The sequence below is a fragment of the Pipistrellus kuhlii genome, unplaced genomic scaffold, assembly GCF_014108245.1.
Source record: "Pipistrellus kuhlii isolate mPipKuh1 unplaced genomic scaffold, mPipKuh1.p scaffold_m20_p_172, whole genome shotgun sequence".
NCBI classification, from domain to species: domain Eukaryota; kingdom Metazoa; phylum Chordata; class Mammalia; order Chiroptera; family Vespertilionidae; genus Pipistrellus; species Pipistrellus kuhlii.
The window spans coordinates 55427-69282 of NW_023425485.1; the positions used below are offsets into that span (position 1 = coordinate 55427).

Below are 13856 nucleotides of genomic sequence, written 5' to 3' on the forward strand. Positions count from 1 at the left end.
CCTGTCTGGCTTGCATAGTTTCTGTTGATAAATCAGCTGACAATCTAATGGGTGCTCCCTTGTAGGTAACTGACTGTTTTTCTCTTGCTGATTTTAATATTCTTTCTTTGTCTTTTGTTCTGGCATTTTAATTATGATGTGTCTTGGAGTGGTCCTTTTTGGATTCCTTTTGTTTGGGATTCTCTGGGATTCATGAACATGTAAAACTATTTCTTTCACCAGGTGGAAGAAGTTTTCAGTCATATTTTTTCAAATAGATTTTTAGTATATTGCTCTCTCTCTTCTTTTGGTACCCACATAATTCGGATGTAGGTACATTTGAAGTTGTCCCAGAGGTTTCTTACACTATTTTCAACTTTTTGGGTTCTTTTTTTCTTTTTGATTTTCTGGTTGAGTGATTTTGCTTCTTTGTATTTCAAATCATTGACTTGATTCTTGCATTTCTCTAGTCTGTTGTTGGGTCTCTGTATAATATTTTTTTAAAATTTTAGTTAGTGTATGTTTAATTTCTAGTTGGTTCTTTTTCATATCCTTGAGGGTCTTGCTAAATTTATCGGCCTTTTCTAGGTAATTCTTGAAAAAGTTTTTACCTGTGGTTTTGAATTCTATATCCAGTCATTTGTTTTCCTTCATTTCTTTCGTTTGTGATCTTTTACTTTGTCTTCACATTTTCCCTGCTTCTCAGAGTTGATAGATTGGCTTTGTGTGCTAGGTGTCCTATAGGGCCCAGTGGCTCAGCCTCCCCCAGTTACCTGAGGTGGACACTCTTGGTGCACCCCTTTGTGGTCTGTGTGTACAGCCTTGTAGTTAAGTCTTGATTGCTGTTGGTATCACTGGGAGGAATTGACTTCCAGACCAAATGACTGTGAATGACTCCTGTGTCTACGCTGGGAGACCTGTGCTGGAGACAGCCTTATGGGACCAAAATTGCAAAAGCCTCTGTGCTCAGTTTGGATGGGGCAGAGTCTCAGGGCTAAGCAGACAGTCTTGGCTTCCTGTCAGCCCTGCCCTTGTGTGCGTACTTCCAGACCTCTGCCTTTCACGGCTCCCCTGAGTTTCTGCCTGACATTCCCCCTGTAAGAGTGTGGGTCCCCAGGGGCTAGCCCAGAATTAGGGTTCAGTGCAGTCAAAACTGGTGTTCAGTGCTGTCAGGAGCTTCCGAATTCCTTCTGCTAGGGATAGCTAGTGGCAACCTCCGCAGTCAGTCTTCTCTGTGCACACTCACGTGCACATGCTTTCAGACCCCTGCCCGCCGTGGCTTCCCTGAGTCTCTGAGTCTCCATGTGCCTGTCTCTATACCTGACAGTCCAGACTCCCTCCATATGAGCCTGGGTCCACAGAGTTTCACCCAGAACTGGGTTCAGTGCAGTCGGAACTGGGATTCAGTGCAGTTGGGGGCTTCTTTTCCCCTCCCGCCAGAGAAAGCCAGCCAGGCACTCAGTTGCCCTTTCTCTCTGCATGTGTTTCTCTGTACCTCAACCCTTTTCAGCTCCTCTGAGTTTTTCTAGTATTTTTTCTTCTTCATCAATACAAAAGTTTATTTAACAAAAGTTCAATGTGAAAATGGACAGGACTCTATATTGTAGGAAAACGGGTGCTGTGGAGAGGGGACATGTGGAAGCAATTGATTTCTCTGGTAACTACAGCCATTCTTCATACTCGTTCCAAGGCTTCTAACATGATGATACTATTTCCTCGGATTACCACCATTCCAATATTGTTCTGTTGCCCACCCGTTGCCATCTCCACACATTCATCTATCACAAGATTCATAAAGGGATCAAATCCCCGTAATATTCCTTGGACATGTCTGCCACCATTTAATTTCAACGATAATTTCTTGTCCATAAATTTCTTTAACTCGGGAGGGTGAGCTTTGCTCATGGTGTCCAAGCGAGCTCACGGACACTTCCAAACGGAATTCGCGGCCTCTCTCTCTAGTATTTTTTTTTAAACAATCCTTTGTATACACGTGGGATCTGTTGTTTTTTCACCTCTCTCATTTCTGATTTTGTGTATTTGAGTCCTCTCTCTTTGCTTCTTGGTGAGCCTAGCTAGAGGTTCATCAATCTTGTTTATCCTTTCAAAGAACCAGCTCTTAGTTACATTGATCTTTTGTATTATTATTTTTTTTGGGTCTCTATGTTATTTACTTCTGGTCTGTTCTTTATTATCTCCTTCCTTCTGCTCACTCTGGGCTTTTCTTGTTGCTCTCTTTCTAATTCTTTGAGTTGTAGAGTTAGATAATTTACTACCATTTTTTCTTGTTTTATGAGGTAGACCTGTAGAGCTATACAATTCTCTCACAGGACTGCTTTCATTGTGTCCCACAGATTTTGGATTGTTGTGTTTTGTTGTCATTAGTTTCCAAGATGCTTTTAATTTCTTCTTTGATTTAATTGGTAGCCCAATCATTATTTAATAGCATGCTATTCAGCTTCCAAGTGTTTGAGATTTTTGGATTGTTTTTATTGTAGTTTATTTCTACTATTATGCCATTGTGGTCTGAGAAGATGCTTGGTATGATTTCAATCTTCTTAAATTTGGGGATACTTTGCTTGTGACCCAATATGTGGTCTATTTTTGAATATGTCTTATGTGCACTTGAGAAGAACATATATTCTGTGGCTTTGGGGTGAAATGTTCTGAAGATTCCATCTGATCTAGTGAGTCATTTAGGATTGCTGTGTCTTTGCTGATTTTTTTGAAATAAATCTTTATTGTTCATATTATTACAAATGTTCCTCTTTCCCCCACCCCCTCCATTGCTCCCCTCCACCAAGTTCCCACCCCACCCTCTGCCCTTTCCCCACCCCTCATTGTCCTCATCCATAGGTGCACAGTTTGTGTTCAGTCTCTTTCCACATCCCCCTTTCCCCTTTTCTCTGAGAATCGTCAGTTCACTCCCCTTCCATACCTCTGATTCTATTATATTCAACAGTTAATATTGTTCATCAGATTAAAAAAAATTTCCTTGGTTTTTAGATTCACTTGTTGATAGTTACATATTTGTTGTTCATAGTTTTTATCTTTATTTACTTTCTCTTCCGAAAGAACCCCCTTCAGCAATTCATATAATTCTGGTTTGGTGGTGATGAACTCCTTTAGCTTTTTTTTTTTTATTGGTGAAGCTCTTTATCTGGCCTTCAATTCTGAGTGATAGCTTTGCTAGGTAGATTATCTTTGGCTGTAGGTTCTTACTATTCATCACCTTGAATATTTCTTGCCATTCCCATCTGGCCTGCATGGTTTCTGTTGAGAAATCAGCTGACAATCGTATAGGTGCTCCTGCTGCTTTTAATATTCTCTCTTTGCCTTTTACTCTTGGAATTTTAACTATGATTTGTCTTGGTGTGGTCTTCTTTGGATTCCTTTTGTTTGGAGTTCTGTGTGCTTCCTGGACTTATAAGTCTAATTCTTTCACCAGGTGGGGGAAGTTTTCTGTCACTATTTCTTTCAGTATGTTTTCGATATCTTGCTCTCTCTCATCTTCTGGGACCCCCATAATTCTGATGTTGGTTCGTTTGAAGTTGTCCCAGAGATTTCTTACATTATCTTCAACTTTCTGGATTCTCTTGCCTTCTTGCTTCTGCAGAGGAGTGTCTTCTGGCTCTTTATGTTCCAAATGTTTGACTTGATTCTTGTGATCTTCCATTCTGTTTTTAGGACTCTGTATAATATGTTTTATTTCAGACAATGTTTCTTTATTTCTTGTTGATACCTTATCATTTCTTGTTGATTCTTATTATTTCTAGTTGATCCCTTTTCACATCCTCATAGGACTTATTGATCTTTTCTAGGAAATTCTTGAAAAACCTTATAAGCGTGGTTTTGAACTCTATATCCAGTCACTTTTTGTCCTCCATTTCTTTTGTTTGTGATCTATTTCCTTGTCTTGGCATTTTCCCAGCTTTCCTGAGTTGGTAGCCTTAAAAGTTTCTGTGTTCTCCTTGGATGAGGCAGAGTTTCAGGGTGGAGCCTACAGCCTTGGCTTCCATCAGCCAAGTCAGCCACGCCCTATATGGCTCTTGAGTCTCAGTGTTTCTCAGGGTCCTTCGGTATTTGCTGCAAGCACTGAGAGTGAGGTGCCCTTGAGTTTCGCCTGCTACCAAACAGTCTAGTTTCTCCCTCAATGACCCGGAACTGGGGTTCAGTTCAGTTGGAAGTGGAGTTGGAAGTGGGGTTCAGAGCAGTTTGGAGCTTTTGTCTTCTTCCTGCCAGGGCAATCCTGTGGCACAGCCAACTGTTCCTTCTCTGCGCGCAAAGTGTGCACCTCCGGGGGCTCTGCCTTTTGCCGCTCCCCTGGGTTTCTGCCTTACAGCCCAGTCTCCCTCTGTATGAACCTGGGTCCCCAAGGTCTGGCCTAGGACTGGGGTTCAGAGCAGTCAGAACTGGGGTTCAGCACAGTTTGGAGCTTTTATCTTTTTCCCGCTCAGGAAAGCCAGCCAGGCACTCAGCCTCCCCCTTCTCTCTGGTTCTGTCCTCTATGCGCGCGCAGCGTGTCTCCATACCTTAGGCTTTAACAGCTCCTCTGATTTTCCTTCTGGTTTTCTCTTTCCTTCTTGTTGTAGAATTTCCAGTCAGTCGACTTTCCTGTAGCTCTGGGCAATATCCATTTTATATTTTAGTAGTATTTTATTGAAATTTTTGTTTGCAGCTGCGGTTAGGTGTTTACCTATGCAGCCATCTTGGATCCTCCCTCTTTGCTGATTTTTTGTCTAGAGGATTTATCCAGTGATGTCAGTGGTGTATTAAAGTTCCCTACTATGACTGTATTGTTGTCGATCTTTTCCTTGATATCTTCCAGGAATTTTGCTATGTATTTAGGTGCTCCTGCATTGGGTGCATATGTGTGTATCAGGGTTATATCCTGTTGTATCAATCATTTAGTATTATGAAGTAGCCTTTCTTATCTCTTATTATGGCCTTCACTTCGAGGTCTATTTTGTCTGATATAAATATTGCTACTCCAGCTTTTTTTCATTTCCATTTGCCTGAAATATATTTTTCCATCCCTTCATTTTCAGTCTGTGTGAGTCTTTTGTTCTGAGGTGGTTACTTGTAGAGAGCATATATATGGGTTGTGTTTTTTATCCATTTAGCCACTCGATGTCTTTTGATTGAAGCATTTAGTCTGTTTACATTTAAAGTTATTACTGAAAGATACTTATTTGTAGTCATTTCTATTTCTGTACCTGCGTTCCTTCTTACCTTTTTATTTCTTCTTTTTACAGAATTCCCTTTAGCATTTCTTGCATTGCTGGCTTGGTAGTGATAAACTCCCTTAGGGTTTTTTTTTTGTTTTTGTTTTTGTTTGTTTGTGTGTGTGTGTGTGTGTGTGTGTGTGTGTGTGTCTGTGAAGCTCCTGATTTCCCTTCAATTTTGATTGACAGTCTTGCTGGATAGAGTATTCTTGGATTCAGTACTTTGTTTTGCAACACTTTGTATACCTTCTTCCATTTTCTTCTGGCTTGATGTGTTTCTGTTGAGAAATCATTTGACAATGTGATGGAAGATCCTTTGTAGGTAACTCTGTCTCTCTCTTGTAACCTTTAAGATTCTCTTTGTAGTTAATATTTGCCATTAAAATTATGATGTATCTTGGTGTGTGTCTTTTGGGATTGATCATGCTTGGGACTCTCTGTATTTGTGTAACTATTTTCTTCCCCATATCTGGGAAGTTTTCTGTCATTGTTTCTTCAAATAGATTTTTAAAAATATATTTTTATTGATTTTTTTACAGAGAGGAAGAGAGAGGGATAGAGAGTTAGAAACATTGATGAGAGAGAAACATCGACCAGCTGCCTCTTGCACACCCACTACCGGGGATGTGCCCACAACCAATGTACATGCCCTTGCCCGGAATCGAACCTGGGACCTTTCAGTCCGAAGACTGACGCTCTACCACTGAGCCAAACCGGCTTCGGCTTCAAATAGATTTTCTAATTCTTGCTGTTCTTCTTGTCCTTCTGGCAGCCCTATTATACATATGTTACTTCATTTCATGTTGTCTCAAAACTCCCTTAGGCTCTCCTCCTGCTTTTTATTTTTTTTATCCTGTTGCTGTTCAGATTGAGCTTGTTTCTCTACCTTATCTTCTTCTTTATTTTTTTAGAGAAATAATCTTTTCAATGTTTTATTTTTTAAAATAAATCTTTATTGTTCAGATTATTACAAATGTGTTTCTCTCCCCCTGACTCCCCAATTGCTCCCCTCCACCAGGTTCCCACCCCACCTTCTGTCCTTTCCCCATCCCCCATTGTCCTCATCCATAGGTTCACAGTTTTTGTTTAGTCTCTTCTAGCACCCCCACTCCCTTTTTCCGCGAGAATTGTCAGTCAACTCCCCTTCCATACCTCTGATTCTACAATATTATAATCAACAGTTAATATTGTTAATCAGATTTTTTAATTCCCTTGTTTTTTAGTTTCACTTGTTGATAGTTATGTATTTGTTGTTCATAATTTTTATCTTTATCTTCTTCTTCTTCCTAAATAACCCCCTTCAGCAATTCATATAATTCTGGTTTGGCGGTGATGAACTCCTTTACTTTTTTATTTTATTTGTGAAGCTCTTTATCTGGATCTTCGATTCTAAGTGATAGTTTTGTTGGGTAGAATATTTTTGGCTGTAGGTTCTTGCTATTCATCACCTTGAATAGTTCTTGCCATTCCCGACTGGCCTGAATGGTTTCTGTTGAGAAATCAGCTGACAATCGTATGGGTGTTCCTTTACAGGTAACTACCTGATTTTCTCTTGTTGCTTTTAATATTCTCTCTTTGTCTTTTGCTCTTGGCATTTTAATTATGATGTGTCTTGGTTGGTCCTCTTTGGATTCCTTTTGTTTGGGGTTCTGTGTGCTCCCTGAACTTGTAAGTCTATTTCTTTCCCCAGGTGGGGGATGTTTTCTGTCACTATTTCTTCCAGTATTCTTTCAGTATCTTTTTAAAAAAATATATATTTTATTGATTTCTTACAGAGAGGAAGAGAGAGGGACAGAGAGCCAGAAACATCGATGAGAGAGAGATACCCATCAGCTGCCTCCTGCACACCCCCCACTGGGGATGTGCCCGCAACCAAGGTACACACCCTTGACCAGAATCGATCCCAGGACCTCTGAGTCTGCAGGCCGACGCTCTATCCACTGAGCCAAACTGGTCCTGGCTCTTTTAGTATCTTGCTCTCTCTCTTCTTCTGGGATCCCCATAAATCTGATGTTGGTTCACTTGAAATTTTTCCAGAGGTTTCTTATACTATATTGAACTTTCTGGATTCTCTTACCTTCTTGCTTCTGCAGAGGAGTGTTCTCTGGCTCTTTGTGTTCTAAATATTTGTCTTGATTCTTGTGGTCTTCCAGTTTGTTTTTAGGACTCTGTGTAATATTTTTTATTTCAGACAATGTTTTCTTTATTTCTAGTTGATTTCTTTTTATTTCTAGTTGATCCCTTTTCATATCCTCATAGGTCTCATTTATTTTATTGGCCTTTTTTAGGATATTCTTGAATAACCTTATAACTGTAGTTTTGAACTCAATGTCCATTCTTTTCTTTTCCTCAGTCTCCTTCCTTTGTGTCCTGACTCTTCTCTTCATTTTTGCTGTTTCCCTGATTTGATGGAATAGTTTTGGGTGCTAGGTGTTCTGGTAGAGCCCAGTAGCACAGCCTTCCCAGTTACCTGCAGTGGACAGTCTTGGTGTAGCCCTTTGTGGGCTGTGTGTGCAGTCTTGTTGTTAAGTCTTATTTATTGTTGGTATCACTGGAAAGCGTTGATCTCCAAGCCAATTGGCTGTGAGGATCAGCAGTGTCTCAGCTAGGAGGGCTTCTGTACTGTGCTTGGATGGGCCGGAGTCTCGGGGTTGCGCAATCTTTGGTTCCCTGTCAGTCTCGCCTTAGAAAAGTCCTATTCTTGGTGAGTCTCCCAAAATTGGTTGCAGGCATACGCACCTCTTTGGTAAAGGTGCAGACAAGCTTTGGATTCCGGCCAGTCCCTCCTTAGAGAAAGCCAGCCTCTGCGAGAGCTTCTGTGCTCAGCTTGGATGGGGCAGAGTCTCGGGTTGGTGCAGACAAGCTTTGTTTTCCCGTCGGCTCCTCCCCGCAGTAATGGCCTCTGGCTTCACACACCTCTGAGAGATCTCTGCCCGCTGCCTGACAGTCCAACCTCCCTGACTGGGGCCGTCTATCAGAGCAATAGGGTGATTCTGTTTTCCTCTCGAACAAGAAAAGCCAGCTGCGCATTAGCTGTCCGCCCTCTCCCCGAGCCGGGAGTAAGCCGTACCTTCACAGTTCCTGAGGTTCAGCGTGCCTTCTCTCTCCTTCCCAGATGGCAGAGCCTCCTCTCAGCTAGCCATCCGGTGCTTCAGGGCAATGCCTCCCCTGTTTTCCAGTTCTAAATTCAAATTTGTTGTGGTAGGCTCGTCTACCCTATGCCCCCATCTTGGTTTCCTCTCTACCTTATCTTCTAACTCACTAATTCAGTCCTCTGCTTCTTCTAGTCTACTATTGAAACTTTCTATGGTGTTTTTGATTGTAGCTATATCACTTTTTATTTCTTCCTGATTCTTGCATAGGTTGTTGATTTTCTCATCCATCTGATTTATGAATTGCATGACCTTTACTCTTAATTGTTTTTCTGTTATGTTGCATGCTACAATTTCACTAAGTTCCTTTCTTGGTGTCTCCTCATTTTCTTTTCTCTGAGGATTGTGTTGTCTCCTCATTCTGATTATCACTGATTATCACCAGAAGGTTCAAACTTCGAGTTGCATGGACTTGGACCAAGTACCATGGGAGCTTTGCACTGCCCAAGTTATCACTCAAGTCCCCTGACACTAAGACGTGTGGCTTCCATGGATTGGTGGGAACCAGGTTCACCCAGGGTCAGTGTTACCAGAGCTCAGTGTGGTCTTGTGTGTGCATCTAGAATCAGTGACCCCGCCTGCACCATGCTGTTGGCATGTGCCAAAACCCAAAGTCTTCTAGTATGTGCCAAGCATCGGAGTTCCCCTGTGTCTGCACCAAGGATCGAGTATAAGAGTCTCTGTTGCCTCATGTGGCTTCTTCCTGAGAATCAGGGTTTCTGTGTGCACATGCACCAAGAATTGGAGTTACTGGCTTTTAGTGTGAATGTGCTGTGAGTCAGGGATCCTAGGCGCATGTGATAAGAAATAGAGTCAAATCAGTGGTGCTAAGGGCTGCCTCTTGCTGGGAGAATCTGTGTGCCTGGGTTGCAGTAGCACTGTTGCATGCCTGTGCTGTGAAAAACAGACTTCCATGTGTGCTTGTCCAGAATTGAAGTTAGGTGGCACTGCCGCTCTGAATGGGCTTCGGATTTGGTCGCCCAATTGCATTGTGGGGAGCAGATTTCCAGTCTTTGTGGGTGCACAGGCTCAAATTCCCATTGCAGCACTGCAACATGTGAGTGGACTCCCAAAATCAAATTCTCATAGGGGCGCTGAGGCCCGAGAGAGGAGCGGGTCTATCAGTTACTATGGCGTGCAAGCCTGTGGGGAGGGGCACAGGCTCTTTGACTCACAGAAATCTGTGGATGGGATGTCTGGATTCTTGTTGTCTGTTGATCTGCAGCTGTGGATACAGGTCTCTGTCCCCAGTGGCTGCATGGTCCTGATTTGTGTCTGAGATGAACCTGGGTGGTGCTGGGGCCAGGATCCTAGTCTCAAGCAGCTCTGTTTCTCAAGATGGCATGGTCTCTGTGCCTGCACTGGCCGCCTAGAAGTGTCTTGGGGTGCCACCCTTATAACCCAATTTAACCTTAATTACATCCTTAAGGGCTCTATCTCCTTACATTGGGGGTTAGAGCTTTAACATTTAATTTTTTTTTGGCGGGGTGGAGGGGGCACACACACAATTCAGTCCATAACAACCCTCTTCCATACGAATGGAGAAAGTAGAGGAAATATCTTCAAAATTAATTTTTACTATTAAATGATGTACTTTTTTGACTATGGTACAATTCCATGACTGGCCCATATGGGTCACAATGTCTCCAAACTAGCAGAGCTGTCTGTAAATATACTGACATAGCTGGGGGAAGCTATCCTGGAACACAAATACTTTTGCTTTATTTGAACTTCAAAGTCAGTTGACTTAATTCTGGGGTCTCATCCCTCACTGGTCTTTTTGTTTAGTCCCTGTATGGAATGGCAGCCATATTTAAAACCTCAATCTCTAATTATAGAAGAAAAGAGGAATCAGCAGACTGGAGTGGAGAGATTTCTTGGGTAGGATCCTTGAAATCACTCCAGGCCTCCTTTAATATTGGCCTTGAGAATATCCCATATTTAGTCTCTTTACACAGCACCAGAAAGAGAGGAAAAGGGATGCGTCTCTCCTCTAGAGGGCACTCCCAGTTTATGAGGGATAGTGGATATTCCTTCCTGGATCTTGGGGAGCCCTGCCCTGGCATAGATTATGTGGTGGGGCCTGCCTTCTCTCTCCTGGCTGCCATCTATAGCCAGCCCTCCTTTTCAACTTTATCCCAACATTTCCCTGCTTTTAAAAATCAAGATTCCCAGTGTACCTTTTTCTATTTCCAGCCAGTTTTCCTTACCTTAATTAGAATTTATGACTTTAACTTTCAGTCTAGAATCTTCTCACTGCTCTTCTAGAAAACAAGTCTGTCTCTTATGTTATTTCCATTTTCTGACCATTTTACTTATAAAGCTGTATAGGAACTGTACCTCTTTATTAATAGGAATATCTCTGGAAAGTATAAAGGGAGTTAGCACCAAGGAAAACCAGGCTCACTGTTGGACCCTAAAAGTGGCCAATATTTCTCTTTTCTGTGTTATTCATTGGTATCTACTCACCTTGTTTTAAAATTCAGTATCCACATTACTGGGCCTGAATATAGGTCTATTTGTTAAAATACAAATCACAATGTCAGTGAATAAAAATTTCTTAGACTAAATGACACTACACACAAAGAGATAATGAACAGCACAAGAAAGAATAAGAACTTCTCAGTGAGTGATTGAGACTAGGACTGTGAGAACTAATAGAGAAGACCTCATTGCAGGCCAGTGTAGCTAGAACGACTTTGTAGAGGTGGTGGGCCTTGCTGGCGCCTATGGGCATCTGCAGGAGGGAAGGAAATGAGGATGAGGAGAGGAAGAGGATGTGAGGCAGGGAGCCAGGATGGCTTGAGAGAGGAATTGAAACCTCGTGAAAAGAAATGCTAGTTCACTAGTTTTCATTTGTGGAACCCTTCTCTGTGGCTGGCACATGTTGAAGCACTCTATATACAGTGTCTTATTTTATGCTGTGACCTTGAGGGGCAGTTAACATTATCCTCATGAGAAATGAAGCAAGAGAGGTTAGGTCACTTGTTTGGGTGACTCAAATGGCTCTGAAGCCCCTATTCTGAACCACCAATGATTTCCCTGTGGAAAAGGGGTATAGGCCAGGCTGGCAGGAGACAGACATCCTAGAATTTAGAACATTGGGGACTTCTGTGCCTTAGGAAAACGAGGAGGTGTTCAGAATTTAAGTATCTTTTGTCCACAGGTAGGCCTGAATTGCACTGGCCAGGTAATTCAGCTCCAACAATTAGGGCTGCAGCACAATGGAGAATGAGCCCTCACTCAGCAGCAGCTCTTCCATGGAAAATGAGAACAGAATGACAGCTCTGTGGTTTCATCAAGGACAAGGCTGAAGCACTTACTGGAGAGAAACACCTCCCAGGTAAAGGGATGTAAGAGGCAGCCAAAGGAAACTAAGAACAGCCTCAGAGAAACAAGGAATAATAATGGGAATCACAGTTAAGGTAGAGTTGGGCCTGCACATTTGCAGCACGGGATGTTGTCATTGTTATAGTGGGAGAGAATGGATATTGATGAGGAGCATTCTCCCCTAGTACAAGGTCTGAGATGACTGAGGAGGTAGCAATAGCTGAGAGTCCATCTTCTTTGATCAGCATAGCTCCTAAAGGCATCCCTTGCTTCTATTTGTGCAACACTTTAATGTTTGCCAAATGCCTTTTTATCTATAATTTACTTTGACATCAGCACTGTGAAGTATGGTGTTATCAACACAGTGTGACAAATAAGGAAGTGAGTTTCAAAGGGAAAGGTCTTATGTGAAGTCCTCTGACTTGTTAGAGCTGAGCTCTGCTAACCTCTGGCCTCATCCTATTGCCAGGAGGACAAGCAGGGTCAGCACAAAGCATGAAAACTTTGGGAAGAAGAGCTGTCTCAGAAAACTTGAATTCCGTGGAAAATTTCTGGGGACTCAATTCATGTAAAATGTGAAAGAAAAAAGCCACATGCTAACCTGACAAGCTCAGGGAAGGCCTGCGTGGCAGTCTTGCAAACCCAGAGACCTAAGATAACCACAAAAGATGGTTTGAAAATTAAATATCTAACAGGTTATAGTAGGTAGTCATGTCCCAGATATTTTCCCAGACAAAGATCAACTTTGATTCTTTTACTGAGCCCATTTGCCTTTTTGCCTCTAAGATAACATATCTGTGAGATGTCTGGGTAACTTGTAACTTCCCTTTTTCCAGAGCCCCTGGGGAACAACCAAATGTGGTGGGCGCCAGGACAGATGCCTCAAATTCCTTCTTTATCATGTTAATTGTTCCTGCACTCACCTGAGTACATGTCCATCATTTTACTTTTTATCCAATCCCAGGAGTTTCCCACCACTTTGCTTTCTCCCGCCTCCTTACTCCATTACCAATGAATTTCATGTAACCCACCTATGTCCCTCCTTTGATTTCAGTGTATAAATAGAGAAATGTAATCCACCATTCTTTGGAGCATTATCTCAGTCCGTTGAGGTTTTGCTTCCCGGCAATTGTCGACAGTTTTGGCTCAAATAAACTCATTAAAAAAAATTCTTTACAGGTTTCAATGGTTTTTTCGTTAACAATAATGAGTTTGGAAAGTTTCTTGAAAGTCTTCTAGTGAATTCACAGGTACATCTTATTAATTGAAATGCAGAGACCAGAAAAGGCAATTGTGAATACAAAGAGCTTGAACTATCTGATAACCCTTGTTCTAGCAACAAAAGAGTAAAGCATTCATTTTTAAATTTTTTTTTTTTTTGTAAAAAGCCTGCTCTCTTCCCAAGGAAAATACTCTGTTTTCACTCTCTCCTTCATAGTAGCACTTTGCATGTGTTGAAAGTGACTGAGCTTCTAAGGCAGTGCTCCCTGCAGTAACAGAGTCACCTCAGTGAACTTAGAGATTCCTTTCACCAAAGTTTGTGATATTCATTTCTGCTTTTTCCACAGTGGCATGCTGACACTTGTGTTCCCCAGTTTGCTTCTCCTGATGCCCTTCACACATGCAGGTAACTAAGTCTATTGCCAGTGCATCCCTTCTTGTTTACTCTTGTTCTTCAATCAAACCATTGATGTCGGGAAATTTATTGTCTTTCCACATTGTTAGTTATCTATTGCTGTGTAACAGATCACCATACATTTGGCAACCTAAAACAACCAACATTTATTATCTCATTTTCTGTGGGTCAGGAATGTAGACACTGGCTCAGGGTCTCCCATGAGTTTGCTTTTAAGTGGTTGGCTGGGCAGCAACCCTCTGAAGGTCAGGAGGGTCCGTTTCTGAGACCTCCCCTGGGGCTGTTGGCAGGATGCTTCAGCTTTTGTCATATAAGCCTTTCATAGGGCTTCCCCCACAAGGAATGATCCCGGAGGAAGAAGGTGGGAGTGAGAATACCTTAGATTGAAGCTCTAGTCTATTTTTTTAAAAACATGTTTTTATTGAGACAGGAAAGGAGAGGAATAGATAGAAACATCCATTGAAAGAGAAACATTGATTGCTGCCTCCTGCACAACTCCCGCATGCCTCCCACTGGGGATCGAGCTCAGAATCC

The 13856-nt window shown here is 42.1% G+C and overlaps 1 protein-coding gene across 1 annotated transcript; it reads right to left on the bottom strand.

Moving 5' to 3' along the window:
• Positions 1 to 1520: 1520 nt before the first annotated feature.
• LOC118721070 (small nuclear ribonucleoprotein G) lies at positions 1521 to 1930 on the bottom strand. The gene has a single exon (XM_036441589.2). The coding sequence runs from the start codon at positions 1882 to 1884 to the stop codon at positions 1654 to 1656; it is 231 nt and encodes a 76-aa protein (XP_036297482.1). The 5' UTR covers positions 1885 to 1930; the 3' UTR covers positions 1521 to 1653.
• Between the last annotated feature and the right edge of the window lie 11926 nt (positions 1931 to 13856).